The 24,281-nt window shown below is 41.6% G+C and overlaps 1 protein-coding gene across 2 annotated transcripts in view; it reads right to left on the bottom strand.

Annotated features, from left to right (window-relative positions):
• The window catches only part of carmil3 (capping protein regulator and myosin 1 linker 3), a 100,342-nt gene that overhangs the window by 5,631 nt on the left and 70,430 nt on the right, over positions 1 to 24,281 (bottom strand). The window contains exons 20-34 of one of the 2 annotated variants that reach the window (XM_066681083.1): positions 23,794 to 23,848; positions 22,727 to 22,899; positions 21,482 to 21,550; positions 17,903 to 17,996; positions 15,792 to 15,890; positions 13,483 to 13,602; positions 13,250 to 13,363; positions 12,287 to 12,462; positions 11,468 to 11,555; positions 8,825 to 8,944; positions 6,261 to 6,327; positions 5,650 to 5,837; positions 2,403 to 2,482; positions 1,532 to 1,693; positions 170 to 368 (exon numbers count right to left, since the gene is read on the bottom strand). In XM_066681083.1, the coding sequence (XP_066537180.1) occupies positions 170 to 368; positions 1,532 to 1,693; positions 2,403 to 2,482; positions 5,650 to 5,837; positions 6,261 to 6,327; positions 8,825 to 8,944; positions 11,468 to 11,555; positions 12,287 to 12,462; positions 13,250 to 13,363; positions 13,483 to 13,602; positions 15,792 to 15,890; positions 17,903 to 17,996; positions 21,482 to 21,550; positions 22,727 to 22,899; positions 23,794 to 23,848 (1,804 nt within the window). The remainder of the gene's footprint in view (positions 1 to 169; positions 369 to 1,531; positions 1,694 to 2,402; positions 2,483 to 5,649; positions 5,838 to 6,260; positions 6,328 to 8,824; positions 8,945 to 11,467; positions 11,556 to 12,286; positions 12,463 to 13,249; positions 13,364 to 13,482; positions 13,603 to 15,791; positions 15,891 to 17,902; positions 17,997 to 21,481; positions 21,551 to 22,726; positions 22,900 to 23,793; positions 23,849 to 24,281) is intronic. The other variant, XM_066681084.1, reaches the window with a different exon arrangement.

The following is a 24,281-nucleotide window of genomic DNA, read 5'->3' as shown; positions in this document are numbered from 1 at the left end:
AATATAGCGAAAATAAGCTGATAGTTAGGGATATTGGTAGGATTACTATAGGTCACTACTGAGTACTGAGGTGGTCATCATTCATAAGGCTATATAACAGCTACATAAGCATACATAATCATCTATGTCATTAGCATAAAACTTCTGCCAAAAATTTGCTTTAACATACCTTTCTCTGTAAGATGCAGGAAGGGCTAACTCCACTCATTCCCAGCAGTGGAATGCCCTGAATGGGGCGTGGCATGAGTTGAGGGGTCCTTGGAACCCCGCCCAATCTTCCATTGGCTTCATCCCGCACTGGCTCCACTCCACTGTGCTCCTTAGGGAGCTGAATCAAGGAGTACACATTCTCTGTGGTCATGCTGGAACTGGGAGCAAGACACAACGTGTTATTAATCCATCTGTAGCACCCTATTCTTCAATGTTCAAGACCCATACCACAGAGCAGGTATCATCTGTGTGCTGGATCATTCTCAATGCTGCAGTGACAGTGTGGTAGTGTGAGTGTTGAACTAGTATGAGTGGATCAAACACAGCAGTGCATCTTGAGTTTTTAAACACTGTGTCCAAACTGTGTCCACTGTGTCGTTATTCCACCATTTAGATGTCAAATCAGAGATATTAGTTGATCTGTTGCTGCACAGTTTGTGTTGACCGTCCTCTAGACTTCCAACAGTGGACACAGGACATGGTGGACTTTGCTCAGTCCAGCAGTGACACTGAGGTGTTAAGAACTGTACACTGTACACACCCTGCAAACACTCTGCACTGAACCCTGAAGAACAGGGTGTATTCAGAGCAACAAATCAAATACAATCTGTAACTGTAGAACTGCATACATATGCCCATATGGTCCATGGAGCTGATGAAGTGGATAATAAGAATAAAAAATAAAACCCTGAGGTAATTTTAATCTTTTGGCTGATTGTTTCTGATTTTAGAAGGGTAAAAAACATTTATTTATTTATTTTTATTTATTTATTTTTATTATTTATTTATTTTTACAGAATGAAACATATTAGGCGGCACGGTGGCGGAGCAGGTAGTGTCGCAGTCACACAGCTCCAGGGGCCTGGAGGTTGTGGGTTCGATTCCAGCTCCGGGTGACTGTCTGTGAGGAGTTGGTGTGTTCTCCCCGTGTCCGCGTGGGTTTCCTCCGGGTGCTCCGGTTTCCTCCCACAGTCCAAAAACACACGTTGCAGGTGGATTGGCGACTCGAAAGTGTCGGTAGGTGTGAGTGAATGTGTCTGTGTTGCCCTGTGAAGGACTGGCGTCCCCTCCAGGCTGTATTCCCGCCTTGCGCCCGATGATTCCAGGTAGGCTCTGGACCCCCCTAAATTGGATAAGCGGTTACAGATAATGGATGGATGGATGAAACATATTATATTTATGTAGAATAATATGATTCTCAGTAATCCTGAACATCCAGTACCATTGGAAATGGAATTATGTCAGAAATTGTTTGGACATAGGGCATGTTATATAGTTAGGAAGAGACCCCTAATGCCAGTGTCACAGAAGCATAGTTTACTTGGTGCGACATTCATCCCCACAGGCCCCGCCCTGTATGGACGTTTCGGGATCCAGATAGGACGCAGAGTTACGGTTCTTTCTGAAGCCAGAGAAGATGGACAGAACGCCACGCCTTTTCTTTCTCCTCAGAGCCTGGGCGTGATGGTGGGATGACAGCTGACTGTTGGAGAGAGAGAGAGAGAGAGAGAGAGAGAGAGAGAGAGAGAGAGAGAGAGATTGTCATACTCAGGATAAATTGTCCTATGCCTCCCGGGTGACTAAGGCCACACCAAGCCCCACTGGGACCATTAATACATGCTCACGGTCACCAATTCCAAATAGGTAAGATTTAGTTGAGTTTTAAAGATGGAGAAAGACTTAGAAGAGTGAATATATAAGGGTAGACAGTTACAGAGTGTGAGGGCAGCAACACTAACCCATAGTGAAGAGCATGAATCTAGGAACAGCTAGAAAATCAAAATCTGAGGACCTTAGCTTGCGTGTTAAAGCTTGCATTTCCCAGAGTACTCTATGTCCTCCTTATCCACAACCACAAACTAGCCCTTTCAGCTACATCTGATGACTTCTTTAACTACATTTAGTTTCACCCCCTAAAGTCTAAACACCTATAGAGAGATATAAAAGGGTCAGAGTGGGGTTCCTATATGTTTCACTTATATGTCCCAATATACATAGTGAAGTTGGCCATTTTCTCCCGTTATTATTTTTCACAGCCATTACACGGACAAGTTGCCTAGGATGTATAAAAGCTTCTGCCCAATGCCAAATATAGGGGTATAAAACCCTCCAGGATTTGGCTGTGAAGCAGTGAAACTGTTTCCTCTACAATGATTGTGCTCTCTGGACAAAGAGTTTAGCATATAACAGACCTGTCTGGTAAGACCCTCTTGGTGTAGAAGTCTGGCAGCCCATCGTCCAATAAGTTGACTCCACCATTCTCAGAGGAATGCTGCACAAAGAGAGGAACATGATGCATGATAATGAAGGAATCTAATAACAATGGCAATGATAAAATGGTTGTTTTAAAATGTAGTTCTGTGGTCGTTAAAATGATTCAGAAGCTCATCACACTTCAGAAGATAACGCCTCCCATGATATTATTGTGTGTCGTCTGGTGTTCTGTGCCTGTTTTGGCTGGATGAGTTCAGTTGATAAATAAACGTGACAGATCAGTGTGGGGAGCACATACCCTAGAGCCCCTCAACTTTAAGCGAGGGTGATTAAAGGGAGAGGTTCATAAGAAGGCGAAGACTTTGAAGTTGCTTCAGTCTATTTCTGGCAGTGGGAAAAAACAAGGGGTGAACTCACATAAAGCAATATATATATATATATCCTGAATCTAGTCAATTTATTTAGGAGTTCTGAGTAGGAGACTGTAAGAACATTTTAAGATTATTCAAGCGCTTCCAGGATATTCTGTAGTCATTGTGACTAGTGAAGGTTTCTTATTCCAATGGTAGATCATTTGGCTTGTCTCAAGCAATAGTTCTTGAAAGAAATCCAACAATCTGTCAGTGGAGTAAGACGCTTTCACTGGATAAACATTTGGACTGGATAAGAGGATTATTCAAATAAGTTGGTTAATCTTAGAACATTCTAACAACATTCTCATAATGAGAAACATCACTTTGTCAGTGCATTTGCACATTTTACACATTCATTTGTGTACCTAGAGTGCCAACCAACCCACAAACTGTGCAACAAAGCCAATCAGGCCATGTTTTGTAGGCTCATTTTAACATTAAATAGGTACAAAGATATTGATGGAGCCTTCTATCCATACTCTGCTTTAATGTTTGCATGTTTTTTAAAAGGTTACGTATGTGGAATAAATAGAGCAGTAACATTCGAAACTGTGGGCACACATTTTGAGATCTCATGCTTGATGTAGGTGGCCACCCATCAAATCAGACGTCCAAAAGTACTGGAAATCGATTTCTCTCATTGGTGATATTACTGAAAGAAATAATCTGTAAAAAATATGGGACATATTTAATGGCCTTAAAGACCACCACCTCCTCCACCATCACCATGTTTGTCGTTATCAGTAACTTTTGACTCTGAGCTGCATCCTGCATCCTGTAGAGGTCTTTAAATCCAGACATCCGAACAATCCAGGTTCCAGGACAGGACTTTATAATGGCCGGCCTGTATGACGCTATCTATACCTGGCTAGTCAGGTGCATTAGCAGTTACAGCTATAGTGTCATACTGCCGGCCATTTTAAAATCTCAGCCTGGAACCTGGGTCCAGATTTGAAGGCCTCTGCTCTAATAAATGTATGGCATAACATTCATGCCAACATGAAAGATGCATGGAAGTATATGGGCAGAGGTTAAATCATTTGAGAGGGACATATTCAACTTTGTATGTAAAAGGGAGCATAATTGAGCCTTAATTCCGAAAACAATGGATACAGTGAGCCGTTCTGATTTTTGAGACCATTGCCTGAGTATCTCCAATAAATGCACTGGATCCTTGTTTATGTGAAAGGGCAAATACAATGTTTTAAAAAAAATGCTGAAAATGAAATTGGTGTTTCTGTTATCTCACTTCTTGTTTCTGTGTGAAGTGAGCTGTTGCTCATTATAATTTAAAGGAACATGTACTCATGTAAGTTTAGACAGGGTAAAAATGGTGATGTTTGTTCCTTGTGGTATTTTGACCAAAACATGTCACATACATTCATTAAGACCTCTGCGAAATGTTACCTAATGAAAAAAGGGTATAATATGAGCCCCTCAATATAATAACTAAATTGAAGATGAATTCACTTGCAAATAACTATAATAATGACTATACAAAACAGCCTTGTGAGTACCCCGCTATGTGGGGTAATATGCCCTACAAATGTAATAGCTGTTATTACATCATGTTATACATCATTTCATTGATTTTCAAGCCATTTCAGTGCACAGTACTGGTAGCTTGGTTGTACCATGCAGTTAGCATCTTCTTCCATTTTATCCAGTGACAAGGCAAGATATATATGCTTTGACAGTTATGTTTACTACAGGGCAAAACAGAGGCATTTGCCAATTGAAAAAAATCTGCTTATTCCCAATATGGGCATGATGCTGACTACAGAGTGAGGAACAGCTTTAGAGGTCTATACAACTGAAGTAGATTTGAAAGTCAGGGTGACACTTTACTGGACGGTGTTTGTTCATAAGTCAACAAGGGGCCTATTGGCTTAAGGTTAGTGTCGGATGTTATAACACTTTCTAGATTCTTAAGTATGTATTCTCATGTCACATAGTAGAAAAGTATAATCTTTAAAATGTTGATAGTTTTAAACATTTTGTAGATGCTTGTCTTATTTTTAAGGTTTTACATGCATGGGTTTGCTCCCCCTAACTTGAGTCAATTCATAAAACAGAAGGACAGTAGAGATTCAAGGGATTAAACCAGCGATGACTGTTTTGTAAAATATAGATGTAGTAAACTACTGTGAAATTTTACCACTTGAAACAGAAGAGAGCATTAATTATTAGTAATTTTTATAAACAGCGTTGGGCGGCACGGTGGCGCAGCAGGTAGTGTCGCAGTCACACAGCTCCAGGGGCCTGGAGGTTGTGGGTTTGATTCCCGCTCCGGGTGACTGTCTGTGAGGAGTTGGTGTGTTCTCCCTGTGTCCGCGTGGGTTTCCTCCGGGTGCTCCGGTTTCCTCCCACAGTCCAAAAACACACGTTGGTAGGTGGATTGGCAACTCAAAAGTGTCCATGAGTGTGTGAGTTAATGTGTCTGTGTTGCCCTGTGAAGGACTGGTGCCCCCTCCAGGGTGTATTTCCGCCTTGCGCCCAATGATTCCAGGTAGGCTCTGGACCCACCACAACCCTGAATTGGATAAGCGGTTACAGATAATGAATGAATAAACAGTGTTTTTCAAGCAGATGACATTGGCTTTTAGATTGTAATCAACTGCCCAGACACTAAAGATGAAAATGAGCTTATTAGCTAACTCGGGCACATTTACATTGATAGAAACTGAAATGTCGATTAATATGCATTGTCCCAGATAGATAGATAAATAAATGAAAACAAAATCGTGTAAATATTTGCATTCATGACCACCAGGAAATGCTACATTAGCTTCATGGTATAATTGACCTTTACCATCTCTGCAGGGGCATGTCCAGCCCTGTGCCTTCTCGGAGGGCGTGGTCTAACATGGGTCACATGACGCAGAGGTGAACCCTGGGTAGGCAGCGTGGACAGTGCTTCCCATGAGGCTGAGCGAGATAGAGGGGCAGCGGCACGATGCACCGAGAGAGCAGGGGAAGAGTTTGGGTCATCACCTAGACCTGCGACAAAGTATAGAGGAGGGTTAGAGAGGTATGAGTGCTAGTACCTTCTGCTTTCAAGGTGTAGAACAAGCTTCACAGTGTAGCAGCTGCACATAAGATTAAAATCATCATGCCTGAGCTACAGGGTTATTAATCCCCCCCACCCCAGCATTGCTCTGCAATGAGAGTTAGGTTAGTGATCCAGAAGTAATCACTCAGATCAGTACCTTTAGCCCATGCTTGGCATTGGGCACGGTAATTGTAAGCTCATGTGCAGCTGCTGTAGAGCATCCTATTGTGTTTCTAGTTTTACCATGTAGATTAGACAAGCTGTGCATGACCAACTGACCATCTGGGTCCACAATGGTTGCTCTTTAAAACAGTCATTATAAGGGGTATCTACAAAAGTTTTGGACACTGCAGCTGTCCAGCGTGACTCACTCAGTCTGGTGGACACAGGCCGAATGCGTCTGGTTCTGGAGCTGCGCTTCTTTATGGCGATGGTGTCCTGTACAGATGGAGATGATGAGTAAAAACGTGTGGGTGCACCATGACACCACAACATCCAAGCAGATGGCCAGGCCATGGAGGCATGTGGCCATGGTTAAACAACACCAAATGCCTGAATAACAACACGACCAGGACTTGCCTGAACGACATTTCACAAGCTTTGAGTATGTGTTTAGTATTTCCAAATAAACTGAAGGTGGTCTTCACAAGGGCTACACAAGCTATTAATGTGGATTTTAGGACCTGAAAATGTTAAACATTAAAGCAGGAAATAGGGCAGGGTTTTTCAGACATTTATTTAAGCAACTCATTTTGTTCATTCATTTTTATTGCCATAACCCATTTATTTCATAACTCAAAATATAACATTTATATACTGTCATTTAAAATCTATGATAGTTTAATATTTTATTATATTATGACAATTTTCCTCAATACAAGTATCACAGTATGCTATCAATATGATAATGCCTAGGTGGTTTAATTTCCAATTCCACCTTAAATGTAGAATCAATTACATTCTAGTACCTGATCTTTCGACGTTTAAGATAAGGTGGAACTGGGAGGTTAAAGAAAAAAACTGCTGAATTCAGTTTCATATAACAGAAGAGATGATAATATAGGATTGCTGAGCACTTCTGAAGCCATATGATGCCTTAGATTTAAAGTCCAGCAGTGCTCGTCATTGATGCAGATTGGTGCATAGCTATGCACCAGAGTATAGTTTAGTGCTGGACGAAAGGAGCACAACTCTATATCATGATTAATTGAACATTTTACCACGATTACGATTAAAGAATGATAATTTGTTTTTGTATTTTTGACAGAAAATTAGTTCAGCGGCGAGGCTTGTGCTGTAAATATGCTCCAGTATTAAAGCTGGGATATCTTTTCTAATGTTGCTGGAAGCTCATTCATCTCTTGTGTTTTGAGCACTGTTTATATTTGGTGTGCGATTGGGCTTTGGTCGCTGAAACGTTGTTTTTTCTCAGTGTTTACATTTGACTTCTTTTTGTTCAGTGTTAATTAAAGTCAACACACAGCACGTCCAAACCACAGATGAGGTATTTTTTTTGGTACAAGCTCCTCGAGTCCCTTGGTTGGCCTCGGCTTTTAAGTTGTGGCAGATAGCGGAATAACGTGACTACAGCTTGGTAGTGTGGTTTTAAAGAGAGAGAGAGTACATGAACACACAGTGGGGACATAATAAAAATAATCGATATAATCAATATAAACAAGATTATGTTGCTAAGAATTTCTGATTAATTTTCGATTAACTGCCAAGCCCTATGTTGGTGCCTTATTCAAATAATAGGACTCTAAGGTCCTAGAGTCAAAGGATCTCGGTAGTCCCAAGGACTAAGCGAAAGAGAAATGGAGATTGTAAAAGCAGTTTGTTGCCCATTGACATGCATCAATGGATTTTTTAATAAAGAAAAACCTCATTTGAATTCCTTGGCTTTTGAGACTGGGTTACATTTACAGCATTCAGCAGGCGATCTTATCCAGAGTGACTTAAGAGGCTACTGGTATTATAGGTAGGTCAATGCAGTGTTAGGAGCCTTGCCCAAAGACTCTTATTGGTAAGCACAGACTGGTTGCCCAGACCTAGACTCGAACCCAGGTCTCTCACATGGGAGCCAATGCTGTTACCACTAATAACATTTTACTTATTTAACTCACATAACCATACATAAACATATAAAACCTACATTGCCAGCAGCAACAGCCACAGTGTATCCAGCCACTTGCTGTGTTTTGCTGTAAATATATACACGATTGTATTTCTCAAATACAGCTTTTAAATACAGTCACGTGTATCAGTTTTGCAGTCTTCCTAAGTCACATACTGTATCTAGGTACAGGTGTCTAACATCACGGCCATCCAATTGTCGGACTGACAGGGTTTAATTTCCAGGTCTGATAAGAACACCACAATATTGTAATAATAAATTCCTTGGGCACTTAGCTCAGAAAACACAGGTTCCAATTCAACAGGACATTAAATCTGTGACCACTTCTAACCTGTGCAGTGTAGCTCATGACAGATTTGTCTGTATGGGAACAGTGTTCCTTCTTCATCTACTGCTAGAACCACCACAGCAAACATGTTCCAAAGTTCTAGGTATCTCTCATACTATTACAGCACAAAAGGGAAAAATAAAACCTTCTTTTTCTGGACCATTTCTATTGGTGCGTTTGTCATAATATGTTTAACACAACATAGAATCTATTAAAACAAATTTGTTTTGCTAATAAAATGCATTCAGCTAAATTGTTATTTTAATTATTTAAATTGCAACCAAAGTATTTTTCTGATGCAATGTGTTATTGTTTAAGTTACAATTACTGATGACTGAGAGAAAGATACATTTTCCTGTCGTTAAATAAAAACCAAATACCAAAATGATTAATGAATGAGTATTTGAGTATTTGTATTTGAACTACTCAAACCAGCCTTAAACATGACCAGAATCTATAATGTGGAATCTGACCAGAGCACTCACTATACAGATGCCATAGTCGTCCTCAGGGATCTCCAAGGTGTCTCCGTGTCTGAGGGTCCGTCTGGCCGTGCCATCTTCCAATCGCCGCACTTGAGAGGCGTGATGAAGCTGAGGGCAGAGACAAAGGCAAATACACTGTAAAAACCATTGTTGTAAAATGGCTGTCAAAACACCACAAAGGACCAAACACCACAACATCCCCCTTGTCTAAGAAGCCATGTTCAGAAAGTCCAGTTTTGGCAGTGCCTGTGCCTTTAAATGAAAATGAGCCACTTTTAACCTCAAACTGAGCAGTGGGGAACAAGGAGTAGAAGTATATTTTTAGCAGTTTTCTCTCAATAATCTTCTTCATTCTTGTCTTTTTCCTTTGTAAGCTTTTTTCTCCGCACTCATTGTGTGTTTTTTCTAATAGTTTATCTCCATTGTAAACTCAAATCAATTTGTCCAGGTAAAACTTACAGTATAAAGCAGGGAAATGCAGCAGGAAATGAAGGATAACTACAGATATTTTGATGGATACTGAGATGATTAGTCACTCTACCACATTTCGCTCCACAGAGATGCTGCCTTCTGTGGGAACACTTGAGATTTGTCAGACCTGAATCATTCATGATTCAGCGGAACATGAGGAACACACAGACACAAGATAGGACAGATGCTTTGTGTGCTCCTCAGAAAATTGTCAGCAATTCATTGACGCTCTCATTGTGGGAACAGAGCTGTTTATCAGAAGGAAAGCTTCATTTCCATGCAGCTTTAAAAAGAAATGGAAATGGGATTAGTTGTGTTACATAACATCATTATAGGTTTATTTAAAGTATAGCTTTACACTTTTATAGCTATTAATAATGTGCATAACAAAACAAGCAAAATCTACTAATGCAAGGAATTTATTAATATCTGCAATGCATTTTATTATGAATTTTTTCAGATGTAACATTGTACAGAAAAGAATCTCAAAATATATTGTTACACATCTTAGCAAATAAGATCACATAATATTTAATTGGTACCAGCAAAACTTCCTGTATCTACAATAGCTTAATTATTTTTACGTTAAACACACAAAGTTGAATCGGAAATTTTTGAAAATGTTTTGAATAGTTATGAAGGTGGAAGTGTAGAAAGACTACTGCAGCTGGCTAAAGGCTAAGGCCCTATACATTCTTTCAATAGTGTTTTTCTATTTTATATATATATATATATAATTAAAATAAAAGAGACAATTTAATTCATTCATTCATTGACTGTAACCGCTTATCCAGTTCAGGGTCGTGGTGGGTCTGGAGCCTCCCCGGAATCATTGGGCGCACCCTGGAGGGGGCGCCACATTCACTCACACACTCACGCCTACTTACACTTTTGAGTCACCAATCCAACTACCAACATGTCTTTTTGGACCGTCGGAGGAAACCGGAGCACCCAGAGGAAACCCATGTGGACACAGGGAGAACACACTAAACTTCTCACAGACAGGCACCCAGAGCAGGGCTTGAACCCACAATCTTCAGGTCCCTGAAGCTGTGTGACTCCAACACTACCTGCTAACTAAGATATCCAATTCAGAATATTCTTACAATGTTTCAACTTAATACATGCTTTCATGTTTATATCTCCTCTTCCCTGGTTATATGAAAAAAGAAACCTGCTTGAAAAAACAAAGCAGAATTTCCTTTCAATTTCTAAATCTCTGGATATCAAAGCCTGAACTCAGTGAAACAATGTAGATACGGCCTTAATATTATTTTAGGGTAACAACTGAGTGAGTCTGCAAGTGGCATTTTTCCAGCATGTTTATTGTATTGTGTAACCAGGGAAGAGGATGTAAAACAAGGCATTTACTAAAATCTTCTGAATGGAATATCCATGTGTTTTTGACTTGGAGAAACAAATAGTCTCATTAAATTTAATTTTAAATACACGACAGAAAAACCAAATGACAGAATGTATAGAGCAATTATAAATATCTGCAGGCCGGAGACCAACATGTGGGAGGGACATACACAGCAAGTAAAAGCACATACAGTTTTTCTACATTTTAATTTAAAAACACATATAACTTACACTGATAATGGGATCAGGGTCATCCAGGACTTTAATAGTAAGGTGAGGACGGGTATATTTACGACACTGTGTGCCTTTGTGTCACACTGTAGCCTTAAAAGCAAGCAGCGAATTAGCTCTTTGACACGTTTGCCAACAAATATACGTACAAATTTATCATATCAATTTTCACTACAAAACCTCTAAAACCAGAACCTGTGGATTGCAAACTTTTGTAGCTGTATTCTGACACACCACTTTTAGGGGCATCTGTGGCCTGATGGTTAGCAAAAATGGCTAAGCACCAGAATTTCTGCTCTTCTCTCTTCTGCTGTGCACTCAGGATGGGGTTAACAATGAGTGGCTCATTATTATGTAAAGGTACAGGCACAGACACTTTGATGATTTATGATAAGTATTCTGTATCAGGTAATTGCTCTGCAATGGTTGATCACAGTTGCAGTGCACGCCCTTCAGACTCTGCTCAACATTACATACCTCATCTCTTACAGAGGTAGAGTGCAAGTAGATGGGTAAAGCAGACAGCGATGAGGAATGAACATGATAAACTAAAAAAGTATAAAGTACCAGGGTCTTGTGAGTCGTGTACAGCTCTTGTAGAATCTGATCAACTACAGAGTTGGTGAGATAGGACACCACAGACAGCTTCACCTCTCTGAGACAGACAGAAGGAGGGAAAGATATTAGTCAGATATACATATATCTCTAATGAAAGATTTGAATTGCATGCCCAAACTAGTGCTGTCAGTTGATTTAAAAAAAACTCTAAATGAAAATAATTGATTGTGATTAAACTCATCATCCCTCCTTTAGACTAAAGATTTTAAAGATGGATACTTTAAGGCGAGCGGTTCTACAAAATAACTCTTGCTGAGGCCATAGCTGTTCACTGAAAACCATTCCAGGTGATGACCTCATGAAGCTGATCGAGTGAACGCAGAGAGTCTGCAAAGCTATAATCAAAGTAAAAGTGGGCTACTTTGAAGAATCTAACGTATAAAACATATTGAATTATGGGAGTACACCATGGCCAAATTTGGTAAAAAAGTAATTAGCATAAAAAAATATTAACACGTTCAATTTAAGAGTGCTAGTCCAAATATTTGTAGACATACCTTCTAATGAGGGATGACCATTAATATAAGGTGCACCCACTGCTGATCAGCTACACAAGAACCCATAGCATTGAACTGAGGAGCACTGGACTTACATTCTCTAAAGTGATAAAACTCCAAGAGGAGTTAAGTAGTGTTTGTTGTTCAGAAATAAACCTCTTTTTCTAATTCTAATCCTTACAGTAATGTTCCAGTACCTAGTGTAGATTTCACAAGTTTTAGGGAACTAAACTGCAGCTCAGTTCTACATTCTGAAGACTTAGGTTCTTACTCCAGTGCCCGGTTGATGTCCTGAGCAGCTCTCTCCATGAGTGCGGTTCGGATAGCTGACCGAGGGATGGACACACGCTCAGAGATGGAGGACAGAGGAGGAGATAGCTGTTCTGCAGCCACAGTCGAGAGTGGACACAGCTCCCGGCACAGAGATACCATAGAGTCCACGATCACCTGGGCAAGGAGGTAGAGATTTCGGTTTACACACATTCAACCAGTATTCAGCAGTATTTAAATATATGGAAATACGGTATCTCAAAATATAATAATGTGTGTAATAACAAAATGTGCATAATATTTCTGTCCTGTGCCTTTAAGCACAAGACTAGAGCCACAAGGAGGGGGCGCTGTGGGTGCTCACTGACTGTTGATGTCTCACACTGAAAATGTGTGAACACAAGCCCAAAAGCCTCCTGCAGTTGTGAGTTTAGCGCTGAGTTTGGGTTAAAAGAGAGAGGAAGGAAGCTGAAAACAGAAACACTCACCCTTCACTCAACTTGTGCTCAAAGATTTGAGGCTCTATCTCTAAATATGTGTGTTTCAAGCCTCAGTTCATTGGAAAACCATCTGCTGCAGTGTGCTAAACAAAAAGCTATGACCAATTTTATTTTTGCTTATTTTCAAACTTTTCTGTTCATCCAGCACCACTCTCTGAAATCTGCTCTCTCAAAAACCTTTTTTAAATTTTTTTATTGCCAACACGTATGCTGGTATGCACTGTCAGGCTGTGCTGAGCTGAAGCTCAAGAGCTGAAGATATGAAGCTCACAAACTCAGACAGTTCACCCCCACCCCTTGAATCATAACCCTAACCTTCTGTCTATTCATACATCCACTCAAAGAGTAGCTCATTACATGTGTCTATTAGTTCATCCAACAATTAATCTAGCAGAACAACCCTATCCAATCAACCAGCTTCCTATCCATCCATCCATCCATCCATCCATTCAGAAACTCCTCACTTGTAGCTCTTTATCAGCAGCTTTGGCAAGTTCTCCAGCCAGGGCCTCCAGTCGCTGTCTGACCGGTCCATCCACGGAGAGCACATGCGCCAGCTCACACAGAGATGGGTACAGCTGAGAGAGACCAGAAAAGACAGCGACATCAAAAAACCAGAGGCGAGTAACCGCACAGACATTCGGGTCTGATTCATCTCAGGGCTCGTCCTGCTCCTCTGATCTTTCCCACTTCTTACCGCTCGAGAGTTTCTGGCCTCTTTCAGAACCTGCCTGGCAGCCTGGAGTTCCTCCCCTTCACCTGTTCCTCTCAGCATGCACACCTGCTGCTGCACCCTCACGCACAGACGCTCCATCACCTGAGAGAGGCAGAGGGAGAGACAGAGACCAAGAAACATGCATTACCATATTAAAGAGGAGTCAGGTTGCTTGAGCGGAGAATGAATACAGAATGAAACAAAACAAAATAATAATAAAAAAAAAACATGTGAGCAAGGTCACCCAGACCTACTACATGATATACTATGGAAAAATTGTGCTTTGAAATATTCAGTGCCTGTGCTCCAGGGGTATGTTCGGGGGTGTGAGCGCAGGATGAAGAGGAGGAAGAAATGGATTCGTTGAGCAGTAGTAGTGATGTTTAAGTTGGTAATATGCTACCGGAGCATCCATAGCAAAGTAGCTGGGATCAGTCAATTCAACAGGCTGTGTTTAAATATTTACGCAGCGCTGCACTACATCAGTTTGACTGAAAGTGACAGGCACCGTTCAGGATATTATATGTGGTGCTGAAGGACAAACACTACACTTCTGATTTGTTCAGGATATGTTGTGTTACAGCAAACTTCAGTTTCCACCTTAAACTAATATTGTGTAGCTTAGTGCTGGGCGATATGAGCACAAATCAATATTGGTATTTTACCACGATTACGATTAATGAACGATTATATTGTTTTTGTATTTTTTGCCCTCATAGTTCAGTGACTCCAACATGCTCCAGTATTATAGCTGGGATATATTTTTTAATGTTGCTGAGAGCTCGATCCTCTCATGTTTTTTGAGCACTGTGCTTTGGTCACAGCCTCTGAAATGTTTTTTTTCTCAGCGTTTACATTTGACTTCTTTTTATTCAGTGTCTTCTAAATTAAAGTAAAAACACAAGAAGTCTAAAACACAGGTGTTGTATTTTTCGTTGGTACAACCTGCTCGAGGCGCTCGGTCGGATTTGGCATTTAGGTTCTCCTCCATGTTGTTTCGTGTGGTTAGAATCATGTGACTACAGAGGGGTAGTGTGGTTTTAAAGGGACAATACATGAACACACATTGGGGACATATCAGAATTAAAAAAATAAAATAATAAAATTGATATAATCGCTATAGACATGATTATGTCAATCAGAATTTCTAAAAGTCGATTTTGATTCATTTTTGATTAATTGCCCAACCCTAATATATCTTATTCATTCATTCATTATCTGTAACCGCTTATCCAATTCAGGGTCGCGGTGGATCCAGAGCCTACCTGGAATCATTGGGCGCAAGGCGGAATACACCCTGTAGGGGGCGCCAGTCCTTCACAGGGCAACACATTCACACCTACGGACACTTTTGAGTCACCAATCCACCTGCAACGTGTGTTTTTGGACTGTGGGATGAAACCGGAGCACCCGGAGGAAACCCACGCGGACACGGGGAGAACACACCAACTCCTCACAGACAGTCACCCGGAGCGGGAATTGAACCCACAACCTCCAGGCCCCTGGAGCTGTGTGACTGCGACACTACCTGCTGCGCCACCATGCTGCCCTAATATAGCTTATTTCTTTCTGAATTCAGTATCCATATGATCAGCTCTCCTGACATTAGGAACACTCCGTAGTTCTACATACTGTAATGCAACTGTCACTCTGCATACTTTCATATTCCCATTTCACCCTGTGTTTAAGGGGTCAGTACCACTGTCCACAGAACCCCCACAAAGCAGGTATTTTTTTGGCTGGTGGATCGTTTTCAGCGCTGTTGTGACACTGGCATGGTTGTTGTGTGTGCGAATGTATCAGACACAGCTGTGATACTAGAACATTCCACCAACCAAAAATATCCAGTCCATACCATCCTGTGGGTGGCACCCTCTGTCCACCAACGAACACAAACTGTGCAGCAAAAGATGAGCTACTGTCTCAGATATTTTTATATCTACAAGGTGGAGGAAAGAGGTAGGTATGGACGGTGTGGACACTGTTTAAAAACTGCAGCAGCACTGCTGTGTCTGATTCACTCCAGTGAATTACCAGTGCAACACACACTAACACACCACCACCATGTTAGCGCCACTACAGGGCTGAGAATGAGCCAAACCTGCTTTTTGGTGGTCCTGATCATTGAGGAACAGGGTGAAAGTCATACAAAAAAGTATGGAGAGCAACAGATGGACTACAGCCTGTAATTGTAGAACTATAAGTGCACCTATATGGTCAGTGGAGCCGATCAAATGAACAGTGAGTGTAGAAATGAGGAGGAGGTTGGGGCAATCTTTAAAATAGAGTACCTGTTCTGCTGTGCTGGTGACCAGGCCTTGGTGCAACCTTAATGCCTGCTTTTCAGAGAATCGCTGAGTCTGATTATTCCTCAGAAGAGCTCTTTGGATCTGACAGATGGGGGGGGGGGGGGGGGGGGGGGGGAGAAAGAGAAAGAGAGTTTTTAAAAACATGCATACAGTATTCTACAGTGACAGTGATATTCAGATAAGTGTTGCAGTCGTATGCAAATCCGCCTAATTAAATGCTTGATGTGTCAGGATAAGCATATGGTGATTGGCCCAATCCTTCTCAAAGTCACCTTCCGTAGAAGAGGCCCTGATTTTCAGGTCCACAGAGCGGTGATGAACCCACTTCAACTGGAACCAGCTTCCACTTAAAGGGGGCAAACGTCTGAGTACCCTGCCAAAGATCGCAGACCCCCATTCACCCAATATTTCTCCTGGAATCAAAGCCATTCAGAGGTAGTTTGTTTCCTCTGTGCTAGAACAACAGCTTCTAACCTTGGAGGAAAGCTTTACACTAGCTGGTGGAACGTTGCGGCATGGATCCCTTTGCCATCAGCTGCAGTTAGTGCGAGATCAGAAAGAAGTGGCTTGGTTAAGGGAAACTTAGAAAACAGGTGGTGTTGGCAATGAAAAAAAATTAGTGGTAAAACTCTTAAAATATTGGGATATTAATAATTAATCATATAAAAATAAAGAATCAGGTGCCAAATCTCCTAAAGAAAATGGTCTTTGGTGACCAGTATCAATTTACTACAGCTCTGGAGGTCCACCACTGGAGAGAGATTTGAGCCAAATATAGCATCTCATACAGCACTATCACACCCAAGCAGATAGATGGCATAGAGGGTGTTGATAATGCGGAGATCACATGATTACCCAGTGGTCTACACTGACCTAGATAAGTGGTTCCACACTGTGAGTACCACTGTCCTGCACATGCCACTAGTTTCACTGTTCCAAAAAGAGATTTGAGGATATTTTATATCTTGTTAAGAATGTTGGAAATTGCCATTACTTCAACATAAAGAAAAGCAAAGTCAAAAGAAACCGAAAAACATCTTCTTTAGCCACAAGACATGAAAGCTTGTGAGGGGACAACTCATCACCATGAGTTTGAAAAGATGTGGGGCTGTGTTCCACCTTTCCTTAACCCTCTCAGGCTCTTTATACCTGCCGGCTCAGCCCTGATGCCTGAACCGAATGAGGAGAGTCATGAGGCACAAGCCCCACCAGCTCCAACGTGCCATCCACATGGCTTTCAAACACATGCCAAGGATCGAGGTGCCAGCCTTCTCCCTGACTTGCCATTTAGCTGTGGGGCATGGGAACTGGCATGGCTTTAGCACCTTCCCTCATGCCACAAGCCATTCATTCATTCATTCACTCATTATCTGTAAGCGCTTATCCAGTTCACACCCTGGAGGGGGCGCCAGTCCTTCACAGGGCAACACAAACATTCACTCACACCTACGGACACTTTGAGTCGCCAATCCACCTACCAACGTGTGTTTTTGGACTGTGGGAGGAAACCAGAGGACCCGAAGGAAACCCACGCAGACACAGAGAGGACACACCACACTCCTCACAGACATTCACCTAGAGGAAACCCAGGCAGACACAGGGAGAACACACCACATTCCTCACAGACAGTCACCCGGAGGAAACCCACACAGACACAAGGAGAATACACCACACTCCTCACAGACAGTCACCCAGAGGAAACCCACGGAGACACAGGAAGAACACACCACACTCCTCACAGACAGTCACCCGGAGCCGGAACCGAACCAACAACCTTCAGGTCCATGCCGCCCTGCCACAAGCCATCATTAAGAAAAAAAAACAGACACAAAGGAATATTTAAAATTGCCACCTCACAACATTACTGAATGGTATAGTGAGGGCACGGTGGTGCCAGGCAGATCTCTTATGAAAAATGGAAGCTGTAATAAAGGCATGGACTAGACACTGAATACTAAATAATGAAAATGAAAAATGTATTGGCTGTTCTGACTAGAAATGACCTATAGAAAATAACCTGTTTACTTGGGACTGCATTTGCTCTTGTGAAGCATTCTGAAACCAACGGTAGCGTTACAATGTTGTTTACTCACTTTGGTCATCGCTTGATCTGTCTTCTCGGGGGCACTGCGGTAGGCCTGAGTGACATCACTGAGCGGGACCGGCATATACTGCAGAGTGAAGTTGCTGAGAGAGAGAGAGAGAGAGAGAGAGAGAGAGAGAGAGAGAGAGAGAGAGATAGTAATTCATGCTCAATTGTTTGCCCAACATAGCTTTAACAAAGTGTGAATTATACCCAATTGCTAATGACATTCATATAACAGAACAATGAAAAATATGTTGTAATACAGATCTACTTAACAAATAAATCTTAAGAAATGCTCACAAAAACAAACACATAAAATACATTTGACAATCTATGTATCTTAAAAGATGAAGCAGTTACATTCGGATACCTATTCACATTTTCTATTTATCTATTTTCTATTCCACCTTATGTAGTGCAGCAGTTACACTGTAGCCTAGTCCACCTTAAACGGTGTAGCAGTAAAGTTTTGATGCCAGTTGACTTTATAAGGTGGATTACTATACAACACAGCTTTTTTTTTTTAGCAAGGAATAAAACCTGAATAAACAAATAATAAATTCTCATTAAGCAATACATTTTTATATTGTTTTATCCCAAGCAGCTCACAAAAAATTGACTCGTTGGTTGTGTTTCACTGTGTGTGTGTGTGTGTGTGTGTGGGGGGGGGCTCCAGGTCCCCAAATGAATGAGCACATAGTGTAACTCTAAACAAGTAATTCTTTCATAAAATATACCCTTTAAATTAAAAATGTTAATGTGACTGTCCCTGTGAACCCAGAACTCCTGCACTATCCCACCCACAAAAGACGAAACAATTCTCTGTCTCTCTGCGTTTGAAGAAAAGATGAGCTGATCTATAGCCTGCCACTCTTCAGCGCTAACTTTGATAGCTCAGTGAGATCCAAAGAAGCACATCTCAATGTGACTCCAAGGTCGAGCTGGAGTTGCTGCTTGTGGAAATTTCTAAGAAGCAGCAGAATGAGTCCTTTGCGACTGAGCCAGCGCCAGCTGAGAGGATCCCAAACAAGTCAGGGAGAGGTGATGAAATGCAATGTAATCTCTCTCTCTCTCTCTCTACCCAGCATATGTCAGGGCTTCTGTAAAACACAGTAATCTCAAATTGTACGACGATGGTCTGTAGGACGAAGAACTGAATGTGTTTGAAGGGATGTACATGTGTTTTGGTGCACGGTCATGTGCAAAAGTTTGGGCACTGCTGCGTTGTTAATATTTTGAGGTGAAATCTAGTACACATACTCTACAGAAAATATATTTACACTATCTACGTATCTTGAACAAACACGCACTAGCTGCACCGCAACTGCACACTTATTAATTCTATTAAACACTATTAATTCTAACTAGTATTTGAGTGTGTAGCAAGTAGTATGCTAAAAATATCCACAGCGCATACTTAGAATCAGTCAATATTTTTGTATGTTAATGATGGACAGTATTGTCCCACAGTCCAACAGAAAACAGAAGGGAAGGAGCTTCTTATGGCTGAGAAATATTGGCTACCACAATAGTGCCCTACTCCCTACATAGTGCACTTCATTCAGTCATTCATTGTCTGCAACCAATTATCCAGTTCAGGGTCACGGTGGGTCCAGAGCCTACCTGGAATCATTGGGCGCAAGGTGGGAACACACCCTGGAGGGGGCGCCAGTCTTTCACAGGGCAACACACACACTCACACCTACGGATACTTTTGAGTCTCCAATCCACCAACCAACGTGTGTTTTTGGACCGTGGGCGGAAACCGGAGCACCCAGAGGAAACCCACACAGACACAGGGAAAACACCACACTCCTCACAGACAGTCACCAGGAGGAAACCCATGCAGACACAGGGAGAACACACCACACTCCTCACAGACAGTCACCCGGAGGAAACCCACGCAGACACAGGGAAAACACCACACTCCTCACAGACAGTCACCCGGAGGAAACCCACGCAGACACAGGGAGAGCACACAACACTCCTCACAGACAGTCACCCGGAGGAAACCCATGCAGACACAGGGAGAACACGCCAAACTCCTCACAGACAGTCACCTGGAGGAAACCCACGCAGACACAGGGAGAACACACCACACTCCTCACAGACAGTCACCCGGAGGAACACCACGCAGACACAGGGAGAACACACCACACTCCTCACAGACAGTCACCCCGAGGAAACCCATGCAGACACAGGGAGAACACACCACACTCCTCACAGACCCACAACCTCCGACCTGCCGCCCTACTACTGTTACACTAGACAAATTTACTAAATGTTACCAAGGGGCAAGGTTTTAGCTGTTTTATTACGTAACATACAATGCAATATTTTAGAGAAGAAACATTTACTTTATGACTTACACTGTGCACTATGCAGTGTGGAGGGAGATATATGGAATGATATGCGCTGTCATAGCTGTCAACAATTTATTACATCCTGTATGTTAATATTTTGTGTAATACCATTTAAAGCTTAGTACATAGTATATATTGTACAGTATTGGTGTGTAGTACACATCTGGGACCCATATCAATCAGCCAAAACATTATAATTAACTTCTTTCTTTATTCATTGTCTCCACTGGCCATATATTTGCAGTTCTACATTTACAAACTGTTGTCCATCTGTTGCTCTGAATACTTTGTTTCCCATACTTTGAAAGTCTACAATGACTGCATACTGGTCAGAAATCTGTTCTGAAAGTAAAGCAATTTCCTCCAACAGTAAAGGATGGTTATTTTTTTGTATTTAACACAGTTATATTCAATTCAGGGTCATGATGGGGCGTCAGTCCTTCAAAGGGTGACATACACTCACACGCCAGATCTATAGAGTCACTAATATAAATTGAAATGAACTTGCTTTAAATTAAAGCCCTGTGCATCTGTAATATAGTGATCGAAAACACAGACGAAGCATTAAGTAATTGAGGCACCAAATTCTCATATGGATCATTGGCAAGACGTTCGGTTTCATACAGTTAATACGGAAGGAAATGGAACTGCCACATAATGTGTGTGTGTTTATCAAGTGTTTAACCTAATGCCCCAAATACTATCTCAAACAGGTCGATTCATACAGCCAGGGTTTCTGACATCATTAACCTAAGGAACCAATCCCCTTGAGCTGCAGGTAAGTAATGGAGGGGCAGGTGGATATAGAGGCAGGAGCTAATTGCAATATTGCCCATTGCTTTATTACTTTTCACTATAAGCTGCACATCCTTTCAGACACATGGTGTTGAAGTGTCTTCTCCCAGTTTAAGGATAAATACCAACACTGATTTGAAATTAGAGTGAAGTAGGAGAGTAGTTTTAATAGGAGAGTACTGAGGGCTGGTTATTTTGAAGGTAGTTGTTGTGGTCTACCAGGTGTTGCATGGTTGTTAAGAGTCCCATATTCTCTATTAAATGGAAAATAAATGAAGAGTCCTCTCTGTCTAGTAGTTTGTGAACAAATAAGAGTGAGTAAGTGGCTTCTGATATTAATTGTGTGTGTGTGTGTGTGTGTGTGTGTGTGTGTGTGTGTGTGTGTGTGTGTTTGTGTGAGATAGAGTGTTTGTGTGTGTGGTTCTTACTGCTCCAAAGAACGTGCAACATCTTGAAACCCTGTGGCGGTGGTATTGTTCCGATCCCATGTCACGCTCCTTTAAGAAGAAATTAGACAGTGTTATAAATACACAACTACACAATACATGGCCATATGTTTGTAGACACCACTAGCCCAGACCGCAGCCCCACTGCTTCACAGCCCAACTCAGCTGGTTGTTTTGGGGATGGGGGAAGGGGAGTTATACCCCTCTTGCCAGCATTTGGCATTGAGCACAGTAAACCTAAGCTCATTTGGATGTTCCACTGTGTCCCATTAAGTTGGCAATGATTTTGGGTATCAGTAGCTCAGCTGCTGTCCTGCCCTTAAAATCCTGGCCCGGAAGCCGGATCCAAGGTCCGGATTTGAAGACCTCTGGACTAGATTAAAAATATATCAGATGCATGCCAGTTGTCAGCAAATCCTCTATGAAAAGTGGTGATCTTGCCTTTCTCTGAGCCTCCCTCAGCATGCGATTAGACATTCTTTGCATCTAATATTCATAACGTTTAATATACTCAAAATATGTTACATCATTCAAACCCATCTTTCATCTTGGTCAGGGATTATGCATCTGTTTAGCAAGCATAATCAGGGAGGACACGGATGAGCCAAAATATTATGGCCACTTGCTTAACATGGAGTGTTCTAACGTTGGTTATACTGTTTTGGCTCATTTGTGTAGAGTGTATATATTGTTGCTGCAAAAAGAAATGCATGAATGCTATTGGCTGATGTCTCCTGGTTCTGTGTCTGCCCGCCTCATAGACTGTATATGGAGCTGCTGTTTTCCCTAGGGCAGAGAGTCATAGATAAAAATTTAGAAATAATTTTTGCTGTAGGAAGGAGTTAGAAAATTTAATCGATTCAGAGAATTGACTCTCTGAATCATTTGCGAAGAATCAATCCCTACCTCCATTTGTTTGGGAGTCGTCTCCTGTTCACTAACTATGTTTAGTTTTTATTCCACCCACTCTCACTGTACTATGGTGTGGGAGAGCCTTGGAATATAACATGTTTATATTTTTCACCTGGTGTTATAGCGACCCTCTAATTTTGACATTGATGTGACACCGTAGTTGTTTATGATCCACAACTAATCATCTAGCACCGCAATGTTGCTATATGTAGTTTAGACTAGATGCTGGAACATGGCTGTCTGGTTTTGATCACATTCAGCCTAAAGAGTGCAGGTATTATTAGTGTGTAAAAAAAATAAAACTGTGTTCATTACCTGAGAGTGGTGTTAATTTGCAGGGCTTTGCTCAGCATCCTGGCCCCTGTGTCCTCAAAGCCATTTCCACTTAGGTCCACCTTCCTCAGGCAGGCATTGCTGCCCAGAGCATTGACCAGCACCGTGCCCCTCGACCTCAGCCTGGACTCGGCTAAGGACAGACTCTGAAGAGTCTGATCCACACCAGCAGGAGCAGAGAGAAGAATATTGAGATGGGTTATTTTCAAAATGGCGTACCTCCACTATAGGACTCATCAACACTCTTAAAGACTCCCTCCAGTGAAAACCAAGAGTATAACCTTGTTAGCATGTCCATGTGGTGTTTATCATGAGTTAACTAAGCAGCCAACAACCATAGACATTTGCACTTTGAAACTGCAGTGTCCAGACAGCTGTGGTTTCTGACATCATAACCCTAAAGAACCAATTCCGTGGACGACGTTCATGTTGTTTGAGCTGTGAAGGGGCAGGTGAGTGCAGATAGAAACAGGCACTAATTGTAGTATTGCATATTACTATGTTTCACTATAAGAGCTTCTCAGCAGCTAAGCATCCTTTCAGATCCATGATGTTGAGGTGTCCTCTCACAGTAGAAGGATAGACACAAACACATATCTGATCAGAAGAAAGAGTAAAGCTGCAAGTTGAAAGTGTTTTTTATCTGATGAGGGCTGTTGTGGTGGTCTACCCAGGGTTGCATGGTTGTTAGGAGTCCCAGATTCTCTATTAATTGCCATTCTAACTTGAAAATAACACATGATTAAGTGTGTTTGTGTGTGTGTCTGTGTGTGTGTGTGTGTGTCTGAACGATGCAGAGAGTGTGATCAGTATAAACAGCTGTAAATAATTGAGGGAGCTCATAGTGCTATCTGCAGTCAGGGAGCTACACACCCGGGAGTGGAGAGAAGAAAGAGAAGGGAGAGAGATAGATAGATGAATCATTCAGCCGGGCTGTAATGCAGGCAGCAGGTCTTTAGAGTGCAGGCTTGAGGAAGAACAGAAAGAATGGATGGTTCATGTTTGTATCCGTTGGCAAAGTGTGTGTGGGAGAGGAAGGGAGCACTTACACACTCCTCTTCTTGTACAAGCTGCACCAACTTCTGTAGGATCTCATCCAGTGCCCTGAAGAGGACAAGAAAGGCAGAAATATAAGAGGACAGAGGAAAAGAGAGAGACTATAGATTGATATGGTCCCTTCTCCGTAACAAAAAATATATATTTGAGCAAATTGATTTTTTCATCTACCGTGGGTTGTATGTAATAATAAAAGAAATCTCTCTCTCTCTCCCCCTATATATATATATAACCATACAACATACCAACATACAACCCACAAATTTGCTAATTAGGGCAGTCTGGTTTATAAAAGGTTTAGTAGATAAAGTCTGACTGGTTTTCAGTATAATTGTTGTGTCATAACAGGAAGAACAATATATTTTATGAAAGTATTGACAAATGATTCCAAAGTTAGTTCTGACCCTGCAATGTGTTTAGCTGAGAGATGTTCTAGGAGTGCCAATATTTCACAATACTGGCACTATGTCTGAAGCTTTTT

Source organism: Hoplias malabaricus, chromosome 9 (genome assembly GCF_029633855.1).
Source record: "Hoplias malabaricus isolate fHopMal1 chromosome 9, fHopMal1.hap1, whole genome shotgun sequence".
Classification (NCBI taxonomy): domain Eukaryota; kingdom Metazoa; phylum Chordata; class Actinopteri; order Characiformes; family Erythrinidae; genus Hoplias; species Hoplias malabaricus.
The sequence above is the reverse complement of the archived record's forward strand: the minus strand, read 5'-3'. Positions and strand labels throughout refer to the sequence as shown.